The sequence below is a fragment of the Montipora capricornis genome, chromosome 11 (assembly GCF_036669925.1).
Source record: "Montipora capricornis isolate CH-2021 chromosome 11, ASM3666992v2, whole genome shotgun sequence".
Classification (NCBI taxonomy): domain Eukaryota; kingdom Metazoa; phylum Cnidaria; class Anthozoa; order Scleractinia; family Acroporidae; genus Montipora; species Montipora capricornis.
Window position 1 is genome coordinate 7,257,819 of NC_090893.1, and position 20,000 is coordinate 7,277,818.

Sequence of the window (20,000 nt, forward strand, 5' to 3'; positions counted from 1 at the left end):
TGACAACACATAACCGATCTGACAAAATTCGAGTGATGTAACAGCAGTGTTTTCATACTCTCATCTAAGCTATTGACCAATGAGAGTGCATGTACTATATCAATTATTTTTAAATATTAATAATAAATAAAGTTATATCAAGGCCAGGTTACCTTTAAGCATCCAACAATAGTTGTAGTGAGTGCAGAGTTTGCCTGGGTACACAGTACAATGGAATACATTAAAATAAACCTAAAGGAAACAAAAATATAGCCGGTATTCAATGGTAAAAATCAACAGTAAAAATTTAAAATGACATTTTCGACCGCGCTTCGGTCATTATAAGTTCAATGTGAGGAAGTACAAATAAGCATGAACATAAATATATATGGGGAAATAATGAAGTTGAAATAGATAAGAAAAGGTATTAAAATGTAGAACTACAAGGAAAGGGGTGTTGAAAAAGAAAACAATTAAAGCATAATGGACACAATCAAATCAAATCATCTCATACGAAATGGCGATTGGGTCAAAATCTTCACTTTACATGGTGCTGACAGCAAAGGTGGAAGAGCTTAATTTATAGTGAACCGCAATTTAAGACAACACATGAGTTATGCTAACGTTAGCCTGATCACAACTTTTACTAAAACGACAATTCATGTTAGTTTTTAAAGACTACATAAGGAAATAAACAACAAAATAAAAGCAACATACTGTACCTAACCAAATGTCTGGATGTCAACTATTATTTTGTACTTTTACAAGGTTATCGTTAACTTACCCCATGACACAGGAAAGTGTGAAGTGAAAAAGAAATAATGGTTCTTTCCAATGCTCAAAGAGCACCACCTGCAAAAAGATTAACAACAGTCATATTGTAATGGTCAGTTAGTATAAACATTCGCTGCTAGCAGGAGGTTTCTTTTCTTTTTGCGTTCGCTAGGCTGATGACTACGGGAAAAGAGACGTCAGCAATGGGTCGAAAATCTCTTTGATCCAACCGCATGCTCGTCCTGGCAATTTCCAATTCATGTGCAGTTGTATGCACAGTTGTGTGGCATGAGGCAAAAGCCAATTAACCTAATAGAACTTAAGTAATTACCATGAGTATATTAAAGTGGAATGCTGCTAAGAGGTAGCAAAACAGATCACATGCCATATGCAACAAAGCTGCCCTTGATACAGTGGGCACAATGCAGACATCCAGAAATCTGAGAATCTCATATGAACTTGATTAGAATGGCTGCCAAGATTAGGAGGCAGCAATAATCACATTGCAGGACCTAAGTTGGCTGTGATTCAACAAAGACAGAAATTCAGGGAAACATCACCGATGACAGTTCTCATTCCACAAGGAAATTCTGAATCTCACTCTATGAATAGAAGACTACCTGGTAGGTATATTGCAGTATGATATGACTGATGACTGTCAGCATGATAAATGGCGAGCTCACCTTATCTAAGTCTCCAGTTACATAAGAAATAATAAAAACTGGAACAAACATGAACAGTGCATTGTAAAACAACAAGCCATACTTTCCTAGATCCTAAAATACAGAAATAAATACATAAATCAATTTTATTGGCTAGACGCAATTACTGGAAAACCCAGTAGTTTACATTGTGGGCCATACAAAATAAAATATAAAATTAAGAGAAATTAAAAAGAGAATAATTAAAAAAAAGAAAAAGAAAAATTGAAAATAAAATTATAAATTTTTAAGAAAGTAAAATAAAAATAGAAAATAAAATGAAAAATTAGATAAAAATAACCAAACTGCAAAAACTGCTTCAATGGGACAAAATTTTTGATCAATGGCAATGGCAATGGCAATGGCAAACCTTATTGTTAACAAGAATATTGTTAGCTATTTGTTTGGATGTCTATAGCTTATTTCCTTATAATTTTATGGTAATTTGGGCTAACATGGCATTTTTGCCTTATCTTTTCACTGCTATAGTTATTATTATTATTATAATTTTATTATTATTATTATGATGTAAAGATTATAGCTATATTTCAAATTCAAACAATATAGCCTAATTGAGGGACCACCAAGAATTTTGTTGGCCCTTTTCACAACTTCGTTTTTATCATGAATTTTACTCAATGTCTGTCTCACTGTCCATTAAAATTGTCTACTGCATCTCCGCAACAACCTTTTTGCAAAACTATTTTCCAGTTCCTTTATAATTAAATTTTGTCTCTTTTATACCTCCACTGAGTGCACTGATCACAAGAGGAACAACTCTGACTTTGAAACCAGGTTTAAATGCAAGCTGTCTGTAATTTGTTTTTTATTATTATTAATTATCATTATCATTATTATTATTATTTATTATTTATTATCATTACTTACTTTTTTTAATTGTATTATTATTATTATTACTATTATTATTATTATTATTATTAATTTAGCATTAGCATTAGCATTTAATTTATTATTATCATTAATATTACTATTCGACCAACATGCTTTTCTGTTCAGACATGTCTGGGATTGACCCTAGTAATTAGATGCACACCAATTTCAATAAGCATCAATTGTGTCTCGGAATACAGACAATTACTAGTAACATCACACACACACACATCACAAACACATACTAACCCTAACCCTAACCCTAACCCAAATGCTGCTCCTCAAGAATGGATAAACAGCCACATTTACCGCAACCAAAAATAGTGCTAACCTTCACCCTTCCCTTTTGTTGGAAAGTGGACTTAAAAGAGACGTCATTTACATGTGGGGCGTGCAACTATTAGACCTTTTCGGCTTGTTCATTTTGTTTTCCCAATACAGATCATGTGAAAATACTCAGGAGGTTTGGTCCTTTGTTTTGTTCATTAAAAAGAGTGCACGCAGGCATATTCATGCTTGTATGCCCTCATTTTAATGAACAAAACAAAAAAACCAAACCTCCTGAGTATTATCACATGATCTGTATTGGCAAAACAAAATGTACAATCCGAAAAGGTCTATTAGGGTCAATCCTAGACAACAGTGTTCCTGCTTGATTTATTTAACAGCAGCATCTTGCTAACTTAATTTTCTGAGTCCATTAAATGGCACTTTGTTTTTTTCCAACTAAAATGACCCTTCTTCTTCTAGAGTGCCCCTTCTTCTGCACTTCGAGAGTCACGTTGACAGCGAGTACAAACAGTCACTTCTGAGAACTATGCTAGATCGTGCTAAACGCTTGTCACGTGAGTTCTGGATGGGATGCCAGTCCATCGCAGGGTTACCCCCAGCATTAAATTCGCCGGTACCCCTTATACACCTGGGTGGAGAGAGGCACTGTGAGAGTATTAAAAGTGTCTTGCCCAAGAACACAACACAATGTCCTTGGCCAGGACCCAAACGCAGAACACTTGATCCGGAGTCGAGCGCACTAGCCATGAGGCCACTGCGCCTCCCGGGGTTAGGGGCACTTTAAAGAACAACGCAAAGAAGTGCAAGTATATCATCATAGAAAAAGACCCACACCTCACACAAGCTCTGCCATGCTTCGTGAAATTTTATAGAGCACAAAAATTGGACATTTCGAAGTGAAAAGGGAAGAAGTTTTAGGCAATGTGTGAGTAGGTTAATCTCTGAGAAAGAAAAATATTTGAGGTCACGATCAGAAATTTACTTTACGTCTCAAATGAAAAAACTGAAGATGTCTTGTTAATTTATTACATGTACATGTGAACTTGGAAAAAAATCCAAAAAAAAAAGCAAAAACAACCCACAGTAAAAGACATGAAGTTTATTGATTATTAGTGAGTTTTTATTCACCTTTGAATCCAACTTTTTCTTTACATACACACCTGTAGTACACAGAAACAAGGTGTCAATACAACGATGGATTTCATAACATAACTATCTCTCAGTGAAATGCCTGGCATTAGCTTTGACTTTGTACGCAAGCAACTGTCTATTACCGGTAGACAAATTACATGTAAATGAAATCAACAGCTTGCTCTGGCGACAAGTCATCTGTAGATACCTAAGTGGTAGAGGATCCACAGATGCAATCACATCATTTTCATATAGCCTTGACTCATGCCAGGAACAAGAGAGTCTAAGGAAGCAGGGTTATAATATATAATGGCACAGCAGTGAGAGCAAAATGGCAGCAGGAATCAATCTTGGATCTACTAAGGTGGCCCAAAATTCGTTCCAGGTGACATTAGTGGGTTCAAGGCTGTTGCCTAACAGGAGCCCGGTAGCCTGGGGCTCCCAAAGAATAGCTCTGGGCGCCTTAATTTTTCACAGCAACACCTTTCAGTTCATAAATTGTGTATGTTGGGCTCCTAGGTTCTCAGTGTTTAGCTCTGAGGGCCCCTTAAAATTTCTTAGGCAGCAGCCTTGGGGTTACGTTTGTCCATTCTGTACTCTAGGTACTTACTAGGCTTTCACTGTGACAGTCCTAAATATTCGGCGAATAATCGTTACCAGTAATTATCATGATTGTTATTAGTATTATTTATTGTTATTTGTTGTTATTCTTGCACGTGCCTCACGGCAAAGTGTGGCTATAATGGACATTACTAAACAACGAAATAGCGAAACACAGAAACAGTGATTTTAATTAGTAATGCCAGGCAATGCCCATCACCAGGTGATAAATTGCCTCTACTATTTTTAGTGTAGTTTGTTGTTCTTAATATTGTCATTATTATTATCACATTATTGTTAATGTTTTTGCCAACCTCCTAAAATCATGGAAAAACAGGTGAAAGAGAACATTTTTCCTCACCATTTGCTGCAGTAAGAACGTCATTAATGAGAATAAATGCATAGCCAGCGGCATCAAATGCAAGATCGTCACTGAAGGAAGAAAGAAGTATGAATTTGTAAAGCAATCCACTGTATTCACAATCAGCCATTTTGATTTGACTGCATACAACAATAAGGAGGCAGGGACAACCCAATGAGACTGCAGATGCCCCTAGTGGCATACAGTAGGCTCTATTCTCAAAATTGACTGCAGTTACTGATTAAAGTGGTAAGGTAAGATTCTCTTCTTCATTGCTCTGAGGAAAGGTACACTACATGTATATTCCTCTGAGTAACATGCATGACAAAAAAACCTGAGATCTTTTTTTCGTAAAACTGCTTGCAAGTTTCCTTAAGATTCCTGTAAAGATCAGGAAAAGATCTTGGAGAAATAAGTAAAACGATGTTTGATTGTGCTACATGTTTAAGAAATACCTGTATGCTTAAATCTTTTTCTGATAGATACAGTAGATGAACATTATTATATCCTTTACACTTGTTTCTCTTGTTTTTTGTAGGTCAGAGTGTTACACGGTCAACTCAGAGGCAAATGAATGTTCTGAAAGTCTGCATAGATATAAAAAACAGCACTTTGCTCTGTTCTGTATTTCTGTATTTTATGAATGTGAATGTTTGACCAGCAAGGATAATAACCCTGTTACCCTACACTCTGGTAAGAGGTATCAATAATATTATTATCATTCACAGACTCCCTGTAAAATGATTTGATTAGATTTGCAAAGGGCATAACTTACAGTACCTTGCAGCTACAAGTGCCCCAAAAATCATGAGAAAAACTGTCGCTTGCACAACCCAGTTGGCCGGTGATCTAAAAAACAAAGGGATCATTTATCACCTCTACCTCTAGTGCCCAGGATTGAAAATGGTTGTCAAAAAGTGTGTTTAATGTAGGCATGACCTAGTGTGCAGTATAGATTAAATAGGAAGGTGAATTATCGAGGGGTTTGACTTTCTGTGTTGGGTCACCAATTTGGATGACTTGTGCAACATTGTACAGTCAAGTGGTGTTCTACACATGTACTAAACACTGCTTGGATCCAGGACAAACTTTGGAATAAAATGATTGGAGCAAAAAGTTCAAATCCATTTTTATGCTGGAGATCAGAAAATAATTATTTGCGAGTGACCCACAGGGATTTGTTTCATATCCTAAAGGCCAATGTACTAATGTACATACTCTCTCCCACTTCCCTCAAGTTAGAGGCAAGACATTCACCCAGAATTGTCTGAACCCTGAAAAGTGTTGTGTTTGAAGAGCAAGAGCTGATTTGCATATATAATTTTCATACTCACCCTAAAAGCCATGCCTCCCCTATCATTGTAAAAAGAATGGAAAATCTCCTCAAAACTGTGAACATGGGAAGGCTACAGTAAAACAGAAATGAGAATGTTTCATCAGTTCATATTTTTTTCATTAAAAACTTTTTAATTAATATTATTTTATTTCTACCTACATGTATTTGTAACAAAATCAATCTTACTTGAGTCTTTTTGTGCTTCCTAAACCAAACACCAGATTTCCAACATACAGTAGTGGGAGAGGCCATACCTAGAAAGATGTATAATTCAACTGGGATAAGTCGCTTGACTGGTTTAAAGTACAGGTCACTTTTCACAGGTCACTCGTTACAAAACCTTTACTATAAACTTAGGCCTCATTAGGCTGAAGGTTAGCCAATTTGAAGGTTTTGGGTTGCTATAGTATAGGTATAAAAACAATGACCTGTAACAAGTGACCTGTGGAATGTGACTTGTGTTTTAAACGTACCATGAGTTCAGCTTGACTCAAATTGGTTAGTATAGTATTACTGTATGACCCATTAAAACTTATTTGATGTCTTCAGTTGACATTGGGAGTGGAATACATGTAACAACTATGGCTACAGTGGGGTTCCGGCATTGACGACTAAAGTAGACTAAAATTGTTTAGGCCGCTTTCGGTCGTCGAACAGTTAATGCCCTAACCCTGACCCATTTCAGAAAGAATAACTGATATTTCAATATCAGTTCTTCTTTCTGAAATGGAGCTAACCTTTCAGCAGGACTTAACCAACTTTCTCAACTAACCTTTCCAAAAGTTGAGAGTGAAAGATCAGGAAATGTAACTACAGCACCCAACTTCAAGCCATAAAGGACAATGACTGTGGCAATCATCTAAAGTTAACAATAAAAAAATAACCTTGAGTTACAAATATATTTTTGACAGTGATTGGCAATATGGAATAAAATAATTCATTTACTTCAAAGAGAAACTTTCACTGCCCACCTTCGTAAGACTCTTGGACTTTTAGGGGTATTTTTGAAAATTTCCGACTATCATCCCTGCCCTACGACATTTGGGAGTTTCCCCCCTCCCGGTGTATTGATATTCCAGCAGTGTTTTATATTCTACAGTTTAAAGAGACTGTAAGTCAAATTAACAAGTCTTAGTACCATGGACAAAATACAAATGAATTTACTGAAGTCATTAGTAGTGACTGATGGTGGCTACCAGAGGCAACCTTACAAGCTGACGTCCGATCTCATTAAAATGAGGTTGATTGGTGCAATTGGCCCAAAGACCAATGAATATTACTTTTCTTACCTGACCTAATCCAAGAAATTGGAATGACGGAAATCTATGAAAAATAAGAGGAGAAATAGACCATTTTACAGTTGTAGCTAAGTTAACTGGCCTAAGAATAAAAGCGAGGTTGCCAGTGACCTTGTGTTGATACAAAGCCTTGTGCTTTTCTAATGTTAATGTAGACTAATTAAATTAGAATTACAACAAGACCACAATTTAAATCATAAGACAGTGAGGTCAGAGTGTAGCAATACAGGGTCACTGGCAGCCTTAGGTAGCCATTCATAGGCTTGGTTACTGAGCAAACAACTTTAAAATGGCTTTTTATGAGGCCCTTCAGGGGAGGGGGGAGGGGAAAGAGGGTCACTTTTCCCATGTTCCCTTTAAAAATTAATTTTGCTTTTGTTTCCTTGATCCAGAAATCACTTTCAAACTTGTTCCCTATTTCCCTAAGATGTTTTGCTTTTGTTGCCATCCTCCTCAATTCAAATAGCCATGTTCCTGAGTGCCCCAAAACCCTGGGATGGTCTCTATTATAAAATTAACTAAGAGCCAGCCACACTTGAATTCACCTGGGTTAAAAGGATATATATTGGAGATCAGAAATTGGATTCTCTCAAGATTTTAATTACAATAGGGAAGGAAAAGAAAATTTCTTAACACTCAATATAATTATAATAATATCATTTAGCATATACTAAAACAGTGAAAGCATTTTACAGGTGCAGAATCTAATGCAAACAAGAAAAATATCGTTTGCATTTTAGATTCGGCACATGTAAATTGCGACGTTTAAAACGAGCCTGAGCGAACTGAAAAACCGCTCGTGAAAACACGGCCACTGTAAACTGAAATCAACAAATTGACGCAAATTAAATCAAATGTTGGTTTTTGGGGCTGGCTGACATTTATAGAGAACTACTTGACAGTATCATTAAAATACTGATAATTTAATGTGAGTCCCGCACTAACTCTTGAAAATAGTAAATAAAGTGATTGTTATCTCTGATGCAAACAAAGGCAAGCTCACCAGCTCTGGTAAATCAAGATTGATTTAAAACTTACTTGAAAGATGTCAAAACAGTCTTGTTCACCACGATTATGAGGAAGGAACAAATTGCATAGAAAAACGCCGTGCTTATCCTATAGAAAAACGAGTACGATGAATGTTTTCCGTCGGCCATAATTTTAAATATTTGCTTATCTAATTGTAGATCCTATAGTCAACCTTCTTTGATGTTGCATGAATATTTATGAAAAAAAGCAAACAAATTAAATCTTTTTTTTTTTTTGGCTGTTTTTGTCCGCCATCTTGTATTTTTAGAGCTGATACATAATGTACTAACCTTTAGAGCATATCAACCGCTGACTATTTCTTTCGAGTCACGTGATCAAAATAAACCGAAGCACAGAGGAACTCGTACTGCGAAGAAGCAAATATTGCAAAATGGCGGATTATACAACCACTTTTGTTTTCATGTTCTCGTCGTTGATCTTTTATCACATCTATGCGAATGAATTTTCAAGTACTCTAAGTAACTGCAAGAACAGTTGCGATAGAAGCTACCCTTTACACACCTATCCGAAGGTGAGTTTTTGTATCTGCAAATCACCCAAAACTCGGGTTTAATGCGCAGTCGACAGCTTTTGAGAGGAGGGCCACATCGATGTATTTTCTCACGGAAATCTTTTATCCGTGTTTTTTGTGCTTTATTATTAAGTATTAAAGGCATATGATTTTTAAATTTGTTAGGAAGAACCTTTGTATGCTTGTAAACAAGGGTGTCGCCTTTCGGCGATCGAACAAGTTCAATTGCAAGTTGGGGGAAATACAATCGAGAAGAACAGCACGGAAACTTGCCTAACAGGTAACAAGCCTAATTTAGTTATTCATTTACTTGAGCTGTTTTGTGAGCACATGCATCTTTTCGCTGCGTGAGTCTTGTGGCAGAAATCTATTCAGCAAAATGACTTAAAATTACGCCGCTCAGCTGAGTTCCCTCTCAATATATGCATCAACCAAATACACAAACTTAGCGAGTGTATGCATAATTTATGAAGCCTGTGTATTTTAAGTGCATCAAGTGTTTCATAAGAAATATCCGTTGCTTAGTAATCACTCACTAAAATGTTAATTCTGTTCTAAAACAGAAGAGACTTGTGGTCATGTACAATACACGACCACCAAACTGAAAAAAAGAAAAACATAATGCCATTGTTTGCACAAGCAAGTAGTTAACGTATTTCTGAGCGGTACTGTATTGTGGGTTGTTTTAGTAATGAAAGGGTGAATGCCATTAATGACGTCACCATATAGGTGGCCGCATGCAAGTTCGCCCCAGATCCCGGCTGATTTTAATTATTCACTACGTTATGTGGGTGTTAAAAATTAAAAGTTTATTCAAAGGAACATAAATTGTAAGGCCAAAATAATTTATGCCAAAATGCATTTAAACAGCCAAACTGAAAATCAAAATTCGAAGATTTAATTCACCGCGTGATAACTTGAAAATACAAAGACAAAACTAAAGGCCAGTTATAGTATGTATAATTAATTAGGGGCCAAACAGGAGCCAGACATTACATTTAATAGTATGTACATTAATATTTCTGAGTTTCATGTTGTGGATTTCTTGGCAGCCGAGGACTCATGCGATGAAGAAATTTAAACCAGATTAACTGAGTGATGAATGTTATTTAAAACAATTTGCTTGACATAAAGCAACCGTGCACTGAATGCATTGAAAACTTGTTTTGACAGCCCACCCAGAGGGAGTCTTGATTCCCACCCTTTTACAGCGAACACATTGGCTTTTCCTATCCTTGATCTTCTTGCAGAAGTGTTTAGTGGCATTTCCCTTCCCAAGAGAAAGATTCTCAATTTTGCGATACTTAAATGATTGCACAGCTGAAACGCTACAAGAAAAATCTGCAATAGACCGCTTTTGATGTATTAAAATTGAGCTTGGCAGCAAGGCCTAGAGGACACAAAAGAAGGAAACTGAATGAACATGTTTATTCATTTATTTTGTGTGTGTCCTCTAAGCCTCACTATCATCCTGAATTTTAATATATGGAAAGTGGTCTATTAGCTGCTTGGAAAGCTTAGTTCGAAAATCTGCCTGCTTCAATTTAGACTTCCCTGCCCCAGTTAAATAACAATAATTTTTGTAAAATAAAAGAATTACAAATAGAAATATCACTGGCAAACCAAAACGAATCCTTATACATGTACCAATTCTTGCAAGAACGACCGACTGAATAATACTTATGAAATTGATCAGTGGGGTCAACTCCCCCCACATTTTCATTGTAAAGGCTGATCAGGGCTGGACAACATCAGGAGTATCGGCATTTAAATTAATTTTGTAGAGTGACACTGACCATTTGTCATGCCATTTTTTGAAAACTATCTTCCCTTTCTGGTGAACAAGCTTTTCTCCAGGATGCAATCGCTGCCAAGCACATGGTGGCAAATCCTTGCGATTTACTTGAAGAGTTGCACAAGCAAAAGTCTTTTGGACCCTTAAATGTTTGAGCAATCTAACTGAACTAAAGAAATAGTCAAAATAAACATGTCCTAGCGAATTTCGACTCCCCAGGATTTGGACCCCCCCAGTACAAATCCGCTATCGGATTTTGATTCCCCAGTACAAATCCGCAAGCAGATTGTCCCCCGCTGCGGATTTGGACCCCCCATTACAGCATATTGAACTGTTTATCAGGGCAGAGTTAGACTTTGGATTGGGGAAACTGACCGATACCGGCAGGGGTTTCATTAGAAGCCGATCACCGGTGGTATACCACCGTCTATGATAAAGCATTTGAGAAAAAGACCTGATCAGTTAATTTTTCAGAAATGTTGTCTAAAGCATTTGCAGCGGTATTTCGTAAAGTAAATGCAAATTTTAACTCCTTTCTGAGAGAAGCTTAAAGTGGTACTATGATCAAAAAATCATTTCCTTTTTTTCTTCAGATTTTGAAAGCATTTTCGCTTAAGGACGTTCGTGCAAAAATTTTCTAACATTGATTTTTTTCTGAAAATTTTACCATTGAAAGATGATGAGTTAGTGATGTCAGAAATGTAAAAAAAATGGGGGTCACAGACTTCGCTTTGGAAAGAACTGGCCCGGAAGAACACCCTAAATCTGAAAAAATCCGGCTTTTTTAGCGAATGAGGCCACAGTGTCTGTAAACCCAAAAATATTGCAATTACATCTTTGAAGTGAAATGTTCCCTACCAAACTTTGTTTGAGTGGACCCATCAAGTGAATTTAGTTAACTGTTGAGGTTCCTTAACGAACAAGTTCGCATTTAGCGACCATAGTTTTATTGGCCTTGCAGCCGCAAGATGGCAGGATTCAATGTCCCGAGGACAGAAATCTTGAAATTTTTTTAACTTCTCACATTGATTTTTTGTTCATTTTTGGACAATGTGGTGATAATTGTAAAAAAATTCAGTTTCTGAAAAGAAAAGTAGGGGTCACCGAACATCCAAGATCGTTAAATCCAAGCAAAGCTATAGCAATGGACATGTGCCCTATCATTTTTCATTTTAGTACTTAGCGCGCCTGCTCGATGCATGACGTGGCATGTGAATTTGCGTGCGCTGTAAGGATGCGCAGTAGCAATGGGCACGAACGTCCTTAACACCTAACTGGCAAAATTTTGAGCTTTGAGTTTTATCCAAAGGCTGTTTATTTTCAGTGTAAGTTTTGGATTTCACAGTTCGCCACTACTCACGTTCAAAACTGACCGATTGGACCTCAGAGGGTTGGATCTAGAGAAAATGACGTGATTTACTCACTAGCTTAAAATTTCAGCGTGTAAACACAATTTTTTATATATGCAAAACACAGGTTTAAAAGTCTGAAAACCCAAAACTTCTGTGCTGCATATTAATTCAGCCGTGTACACACTCATTGCATTCTTAAACTAGTGGGTCTTTGACGTCATTTTCTCCTCGACCCAGCTCTCTCAAGATTTTAAAATTAGTTATGGTGGACCAATAAATAAGTCTTTTCAAAATCAGAACTTAAAACTTGGGTAAGTTAGTGTTTAGTTAACATAGTTTTGAAATCCAAAGAAAAAAAAGAATTGTTTTTTTAGTTGTAGTACCGCTTTAAATCACACACTAGGAACTCATTGAATTGTGTGGTTAATTTTTTTAATAAAAACACCGGTCAAGTTTTTGTTGTAATGCAAAAATCTACGGAAAATTGCATTGAATGTAGAAGAAATTTCTGTCAACAAATACCAGAAAAAGATCAATCATGTGTCAAAGTTGGTGGAAATGATTTTCATTATATTTAAAATAATGAGTGCTAAAATTGTGGGTAAGCCTTTGAAGTATTTTCTGTTGCAATATTTATAGTGAGTTAACTTTCGATAAAGATTGGATGAAGAAGACTTCTAAAGACTCGACTTGGATTTCTTTTGATTTCTTTCAGAAAACTTTTTTCCCAAAATTTGAGCTGCTAAATTCAGGGTGTGGCTTATCTGCGGGTGTTCATGGTAATTCTGTGAACCTGTTTCTGGGCATTTTCTTCTTTCTACCTACATTTCCAAAACAAAGATTGCTTGACCTGTAAGAATTTAAACTGGGAAGCCTAATCATGTCCATTAACATATTTATTGCAATGAAAGCTTTGATTTACGCGAGTGTAACAGATTGAGATGTAGCAAGATGCGCAGGGGAATCTGCAAGCTTTTGGCGAGCGTAGCGGTTGGTTTCAGTGACAATCTGGATCAATAAATCATCACCAACAAAAGCTAAAAAGAAATCTTATGACGTTGGATGATCTGGAACCCTAAGATTAATGCCGTAACCATTGAAGTTCGTCCGGGTCTTCTTCATCACCTACCTGTGGTCGTGTGTTTCCTTCGTTCTCTTCTTCATCTCTCCATAAATCGCTGAAATCACGATCGGAATTATCTGAATTATTATTAGAATTATTTTCCCCGATAGGAAACCCATAGAAACTTTCTTCATCGCTTGAGTCCCCAAATATTGACGCATAATTTGATTGCGCAAGGCAAAAAAATTCTGAGAAACTCCAGCCTCTTGGCTCTTCTCATCACTTGTCAAAAACTATGCAAAACACAACATCTGATTGATTAATATGTCCACTTAGTATCTATGACAACAAAAACAGACAAAAATTACCTGGGAAAATGGGAAGGGCTCGTTTGCTTTTGGGCGTTCGTGCGGCCAGTTTTGCCCAGCACAGGAGATAGAGGGGGTGTTTTCGGCCAGCTGTAGCTGCACAGATGTCAATGAGTTAATATCATGATGACAGACTTGATTACACTGTACGTACTAAGGGCAAGATACACTGATTTTTTTTTTAACTTATAATGTTTGTTCCCAGGTTGCAAGGATGCTTTCAAAGACAATGACAGTAACTTTGCTTGTGTGGTTGGATGCAAATCTCTTGATGTCATTTCATCACCTGAATTAAATCATGAGGTAAATGATGTAATCTTGTTATCTTAATCCTTTCACCTGTGATATTACCCCTTGTAGAGTTGTGCAGTGAATTAAACAATGAATTTTTATAAATTTAAAGGGGCCACTAAGGGACAGCAGGGCCGGAAATGTCCCCCAATTCTACCATAATGGATGGATCCAAACTTCTTTCAGGCAGACCATCTTAACTGCTTTCTTCTTTACAACTCAGTTCATTCCCAATTTCAAACTTGAAATTGTAGTGAAAGCTCTGTTGAAAATCATCGATTCCTCTATAAATCTTTAAAAACGTCGATTAACCATGCACAAAAAATTAATGAGGTAAAGTACCGGTAGGTCTTTTTCCAGGTCAGGGTCATCAAAACGTGCTACTGTATGTTTCCTAGATGATTAGTTGTTACTGACCACTTGAGAGTCGAGAATCGAGAGTCGAGAAAGATGGACTTTGGAATATGCATAAACTCGAGAAGAACTCGAGAAAGCGATTTATGTCTCGAAGAAATGAACAATTCCAGTAACGGAGCCTTTGTACGCAATATTCATGTCGACTCTAAGCAAGCTTTCGATGTTCTTGGCCCACGAAAAAAATGTTATCTTCACTATCCTTCGGCATGTAGAAAAATAACGTCGCGTTCCCCAGGCACAAACTAGCAAAATGAGCACGGACATTTAATTTATCAGAGTAAAAAGGGGCTCGTTCAAAAGTTGGCGTTGTAATATCAACAAACTGGAATTCCGAATACTACCGCGTCTTTCCCATCCTGACAAAAGCTGAATTGAAACTTTATCATCAAAATCATCAAAGACGAATGGTCAATTATGGTCGCAATTCTGCTTGCTCGTTTTGGATGTCAAGAGAATCGAAAGGGAAAATATAACATGCTCTAAAAACTCGCACAGGTATACGCAATTATTCATTTATTGCTGTATTAAGCCAACACCATGGCACAATTGAGTAAACGTGAAAATCTTCATTCATTTGTTGTATGAAAACTTGTCAGTTACATTTACCATGCGCATGAACTGACACAAATCGTGCAACCATTATTTTTCAAAAACGAAGTATTGTAAAGTAAAGAGGCAGTGGATCGAAATGAACCAGCACAGACCGTCAGGCTTGCACGTGTACTTCCACAATTACATTTTTGAGCACTTGTAAATATGCCTGCAGTGTCTGATTCGTTCCTACACACTGGAAACTATTCTTCTTACTTTAGAAACATTCTCTGATGATTTCGTAAGTAGGTAAAATAATTGAAATAAACTGTAATCAAAAGTCAAAGAATTGCGTGACATCCGCTTGAGGGTAACTTCATCTGCAAGTTAAATTTGCATATGTCAACGTTAGCGAAACTTGGAACATTTATACGCTCGTAATGCAACTGCCTTACCAGGCAACCTCACTTTATTTAAAACTTTGCTTGTCTAATTTATTTCTTGAGAGATCAGTCAAGCATCAAGCTCATTATTTTTCTCGACTTGAAACTCGAAAGACTCAACTCTCGAGTTGACTCGACTCGACTCGAGACTCGATTCTCGAAATTTTCGAGGATCGAGAATTGAGTCTCGAGTTGAGTTTCGCGACTCGCGAGTGACTGTCAACTTACCTTTGAGCAGTACTGTACAGTGTATATATTTTTACTTGACGTTCTTTCTCTTTTTTGTTCTAGGAGACTGTGCCAGGTCCTTGGAGCTTCCATACTTACATGGTATATGTGTACCCTGTCCTAGATGTCAAGAGGTATTGTCATGGTTTTGTGGACAGAGTTGGTTACTATTATAGGATGTCTTCATCCTATTACAGTTTCAGTGAAGGTGGCAGTATCTTGGTCGAAGTCAATGAGCAGCCGCAGGAAATTGTTGTTGCTCCACAGTTTGACGACATTGAGTTGGAGAGTGATGAGCCTCAAGAAATCAGTTACACTGGTGAGATATAGAGGATATTATTTGGCCGCACGGAGATAGGAAATTTCTCTTCGAGTGTTGAAAAATATTTCCTGAGTGAGTGCAGCGAACAAGTGAAATATTTTTCAACACAAGAAGAGAAATTTGGTATCTCCAAGCAGCCATGCAATATTCTATTTACTATTATAAACACCAATGAAATACTAAATCATTTCACGAAACGCATTGAAAGGTGCATTTTTTGTATGTAACCATAGCAACAGTGATCTTTTCACATGTGAAAATAACATTATCTTCACATGTGAAGATATAATGTTTTTGTGTGAGAGCTCACTTGGTATTTCATTGGTGTTTATATAATAAATTAAACATAAGATCTTTAATAACAATGCTGATGATGACGACTACAATCACCATGACAACAACCATAAATGTTAGCAACAAGAAATTTCCTGGTAGCACTTTGACAAAACTTTTATGAATACAGGTCTTGATGAGTAACCTTTATTTCTACGTGTAGATTATTATTGGTTATTCATAAAAGAAATTTTTCTTATGTGCATATGACAAATTCTGCGGGATTTTCTCAATGGAACTTTGAAGGATTGGGTGGACCTTCTTTTGTGAGTTTCATTTGGTTGTCATCCATTGTATATTTGCTGTTTTTGCAAATCCCATAATAAATGTACAGTTAACTTTGGATATCCAGTTCACTGAAGTTTGACAGTCCCAAGAGTAATTAACTTGTATTGTTTTTATGTTAATAACTCCCCAAAACATTGTGTCATGGGATGGGGAAAACAGTCTCTTGTCACTTGGCCTTAATGTTGAAAATGGAAATCTCGGCATTTCCAGGGATGACCCTTGGTTGGTATCTCAGTTTTGTTCTATTTCAAACAAGGATTATGCTTAGCTAAGGAGTTTGTCCACTTAAATGTAGGTGAAGCATTTGTCATCAACTGTTTAAAGAAGGAAGGAAGAGTATTCAGAAGGAACAATACTCTCATTTGATGAACAGTCACACAAAAAAAGATTTGAAGGCTTCTCTGCAAGGACACCAATATCGACGAACACATCAAGAATCTCTCCTCGTACAAATAATTATTGTCCTTTATAGAATGATCATGGATCGGCCAAAACGTCGTTCTATTTTATCACTGTTTTTTATAGTTTAAGCCATAGTAGTGGCAAGATCATAGTTTTGATTCTGACATCATAAGCTCTTGGACTTTTTCATACAATCTTTAATCACCATTAATAAAATTTAATACATCTCTTTAATCTATATGTAGTTTGAATCTTGATTGTTCTCCCTAGATGATGATGGTTCCTATGCTGATAAGGCGGTTGACAAAGGCCGTCAGTGGTTGCGCTGTGTTTCCCAGCGTTCTGGTATTCCCTTTTGGCTCTTGACATCAATGCTGTTCATGTCAATTTTCTTCCTGTTGTGGCTCTGTCTTGCTACGGCAACAACAGCACCAAAAGAAAAGGCCAAGGTGAAGTCTGTGTTTTTTTTACAATAATTATTGTTGTGCATTGAAACAATGGCAATATTTCTTGTTTACAAACATTTGTTGAGGTTGCATTAGGGAGTTTACACTAGTGTTAAAATCAAGTTCTATTGTTCATGCAGTGTTCCCCCAGGGATTCAAAACACCAGAGAGTTGACACTAGAATATTGCCAACACTAGTGTTGCCCTGTGTTCCTCTCAAGTGTAACCACAACCATTGACCACAATGATGACCACATGATGTTATGATTATGTGCTGTACTGTTTGTTCATCAAACAATGTGAAAATTAATATGTTTCTAATAGGTAAAAAGGTAAAGTCTGCTTAAGAGCCAAGTGGCCCATTAGTCCAGAGCTTATCCCGGTTTCTGTAGCAGGGAGCGACTAAGAGTATTTCTACTCCCCCCTGGATGGGATGACAGTCCATCACAGGGTTACTCCAGCATTAAATTTGCCGGTACCCATTTATGCACCTGGGTGGAGAGAGGCACTGTGAGAGTTAAGTGTCTTGCCCAAGAACACAAAACAATGTCCCCAGCCAGGGCTCAAACCAGGACCACTTGATCTGGAGTCGAGCGCACTAAGCATGAGGCCACTGCGCCTCCCATAGACGTCCAAATAAAATTAGAGAATGCCAGGCCACCTATTTGAACATGTGACTGGTCTCTTATAATCTGTTTAACAATAGGTGACTTGTTATTCTGCAATCTGAAATCTTTATCAAAATCCTTTGCTTTAATTTCCATACATGTAATTTGTTATTTGGTAGGTTTCCATCGTACGTGAACTCATGCTTCTAGATGATGACGGTTTGTTGGAAAAGATGCCACTTGTTAAAGCGGATGAGAAAGATGAGGCAGGCCCAGTGCCTGTGAAAGTTCACATCGATGCAACAGTTTTGTGAAGAGAATATTATTTCTTTGTGTATCAACTGTCTTGAGGATGCATACAGGTGTCTGTAACCTGTGCGCAAGCATTCAACTGTAGTCCTCTTAAAAGTCACTGACTATTTTCTGTAATAACAGTGACTGTCCTTGATAACTTACCTTTTTGTATATCAATACCGGTAATCATTTTGCTGGGTTTGAAGGCACTGACATTTTTGTTAAAGATGACTGTTTGCATGTGGTGCTGAAGATCTCTGAACATGGTCTGGATGTATATATTATGTTTGAGGCACAATTTGGGATACATGTAGCTGCCCAGAATACAGTTTGCACAACAATTACACTTCAGATTTTTTTGTATTTGTTTCAAGGGGAAGTGTGACAAATTGATAATTTAGGATGTTGCCAAAGAACTTGATAATTATTATTATACTTGAATACAATTCCGTAAAGATTTTTTCCTGTCTTGGCTTTCTGCCATTAGATAACTTTCGGCTTTAATTTTATTGGATCGGATTGTGGAACAGCTCGTGTGTGTTTAAGCTGAGGGTATCATTTCAGTTGTACATCATAGACATCAAACTAGTTTCATTCGTGTCCATTTCGTATGAGTCAGTCCATACAGCTAACGTTGGTCTGAAACTCTACCTTGTAGCTAGGGAGTGGCTCATTCTTTGTAAAGAATCGTGAAAGCTCACAGGTGACAAAAGAGCAAAAACAAACAGAAGAAAATTAGGGTTGTATTGTACCTCATTGAATGGGCTTCAAGATCGACCAAAAGAACAAAAGAACAAACAAAGATAACAATGGATTTAGCACAGAAAACAATAGGATGTACGACACTATAGGACGTTTTCAACCAATCTCTAGAGACACCAATAACAATAGGGTAACGTACGACCTCTGGTGGACGAACAAAAGACGCTAATGAGAGATCTTTTGTTTTCGCCCACCAACATGGCGACGATGACGTCACGTGAAAACCATCTATACTACTATGCAGCCAATGAAATGTAGTGTTCATCAAGAGGAAGGACCCTTACCTGAAAAGTTAGCCATTCCAACACGATTGCAAAAAATGAACTTCCAAACAGCTCAAAATGATTAGGACATCGCCTCGTGTGCCACTTTTTTGTTCTTACCACATTTTGACGTCATCTGCGATCAATTACTGAACAGACGCACGGCAACATGGAATGTATTTCTTAAATAGATCACAAAAGACAACAAAATGTGGTAAGAACATCAGTGAGACACTTGGTATTACCTTGTGTGCCACTCTTTTGTTATTACCACATTTTGACTGCATCTGTGATCTATTACTGGAAAGACGCACGACAACTTGGAATCTATTTGTTAATTATTAAATGGGGTCCACTAACATGTTATTTATGGTTAGCAATTTCAAAAGACATGTATGCTCTAAACTTGGATTCATTTAAGTAATTTAAGTGGTGTAACATTCAATTACCATTTTTCTTCTTTTATAAGGTGGTTTAAATTCTGTACTTACGACACGCTCAGAGGCCATTTACTGTATCATATATATCGTCAATGATTTGTTGCAATTATGTAACTAGACAATTTTGTCAAAAAACGTAACGGTTATTGAGATACTGGATCACGGTTAAATCCCTTTCAGTCAAAAGAGAAGAACCAAAATAAAAAAAAATCCGTCAAGGCAACTGTTAACTGTTAACTCTTCCGAAAAACTGAAACTTGAAACCCAATCCAGTCTTCATTGTCCGAATTAGCCTGTAAGCAGGCTCTTCCGTTGAAAACGGCGCGCGGTCGAAATATAAGTTACCAACCCCTTATATTTCGACCGCGCGCCATTTTCAAAGGAAGAGGGTGTTTTGAGCGCGTGACGTTTTCAACGGAAGAGCCTGCTAT

The 20,000-nt window shown here is 37.1% G+C and overlaps 2 protein-coding genes across 2 annotated transcripts in view; one reads left to right on the top strand and one right to left on the bottom strand.

Moving 5' to 3' along the window:
• LOC138023933 (nucleotide sugar transporter SLC35D1-like) overlaps positions 1-8,651 on the bottom strand; it is a 15,108-nt gene extending 6,457 nt beyond the window's left edge. The window contains exons 1-11 of the mRNA XM_068871014.1: positions 8,401-8,651; positions 7,354-7,387; positions 6,837-6,923; positions 6,251-6,318; positions 6,063-6,134; positions 5,509-5,577; positions 4,729-4,799; positions 3,765-3,796; positions 1,437-1,529; positions 764-831; positions 153-231 (exon numbers count right to left, since the gene is read on the bottom strand). Of these exons, the coding sequence (XP_068727115.1) occupies positions 153-231; positions 764-831; positions 1,437-1,529; positions 3,765-3,796; positions 4,729-4,799; positions 5,509-5,577; positions 6,063-6,134; positions 6,251-6,318; positions 6,837-6,923; positions 7,354-7,387; positions 8,401-8,519 (792 nt within the window). The 5' untranslated portion in view covers positions 8,520-8,651. The remainder of the gene's footprint in view (positions 1-152; positions 232-763; positions 832-1,436; positions 1,530-3,764; positions 3,797-4,728; positions 4,800-5,508; positions 5,578-6,062; positions 6,135-6,250; positions 6,319-6,836; positions 6,924-7,353; positions 7,388-8,400) is intronic.
• Positions 8,652-8,759: 108 nt separating this feature from the next.
• Positions 8,760-20,000, top strand: part of LOC138023935 (transmembrane protein 59-like) — an 11,427-nt gene continuing 186 nt past the window's right edge. Inside the window, exons 1-6 of the mRNA XM_068871015.1 lie at positions 8,760-8,923; positions 9,089-9,203; positions 13,707-13,804; positions 15,475-15,730; positions 17,027-17,205; positions 17,990-20,000. The exon at positions 17,990-20,000 is cut by the window's right edge and continues 186 nt beyond it. Of these exons, the coding sequence (XP_068727116.1) occupies positions 8,783-8,923; positions 9,089-9,203; positions 13,707-13,804; positions 15,475-15,730; positions 17,027-17,205; positions 17,990-18,124 (924 nt within the window). The 5' untranslated portion in view covers positions 8,760-8,782 and the 3' untranslated portion in view covers positions 18,125-20,000. The remainder of the gene's footprint in view (positions 8,924-9,088; positions 9,204-13,706; positions 13,805-15,474; positions 15,731-17,026; positions 17,206-17,989) is intronic.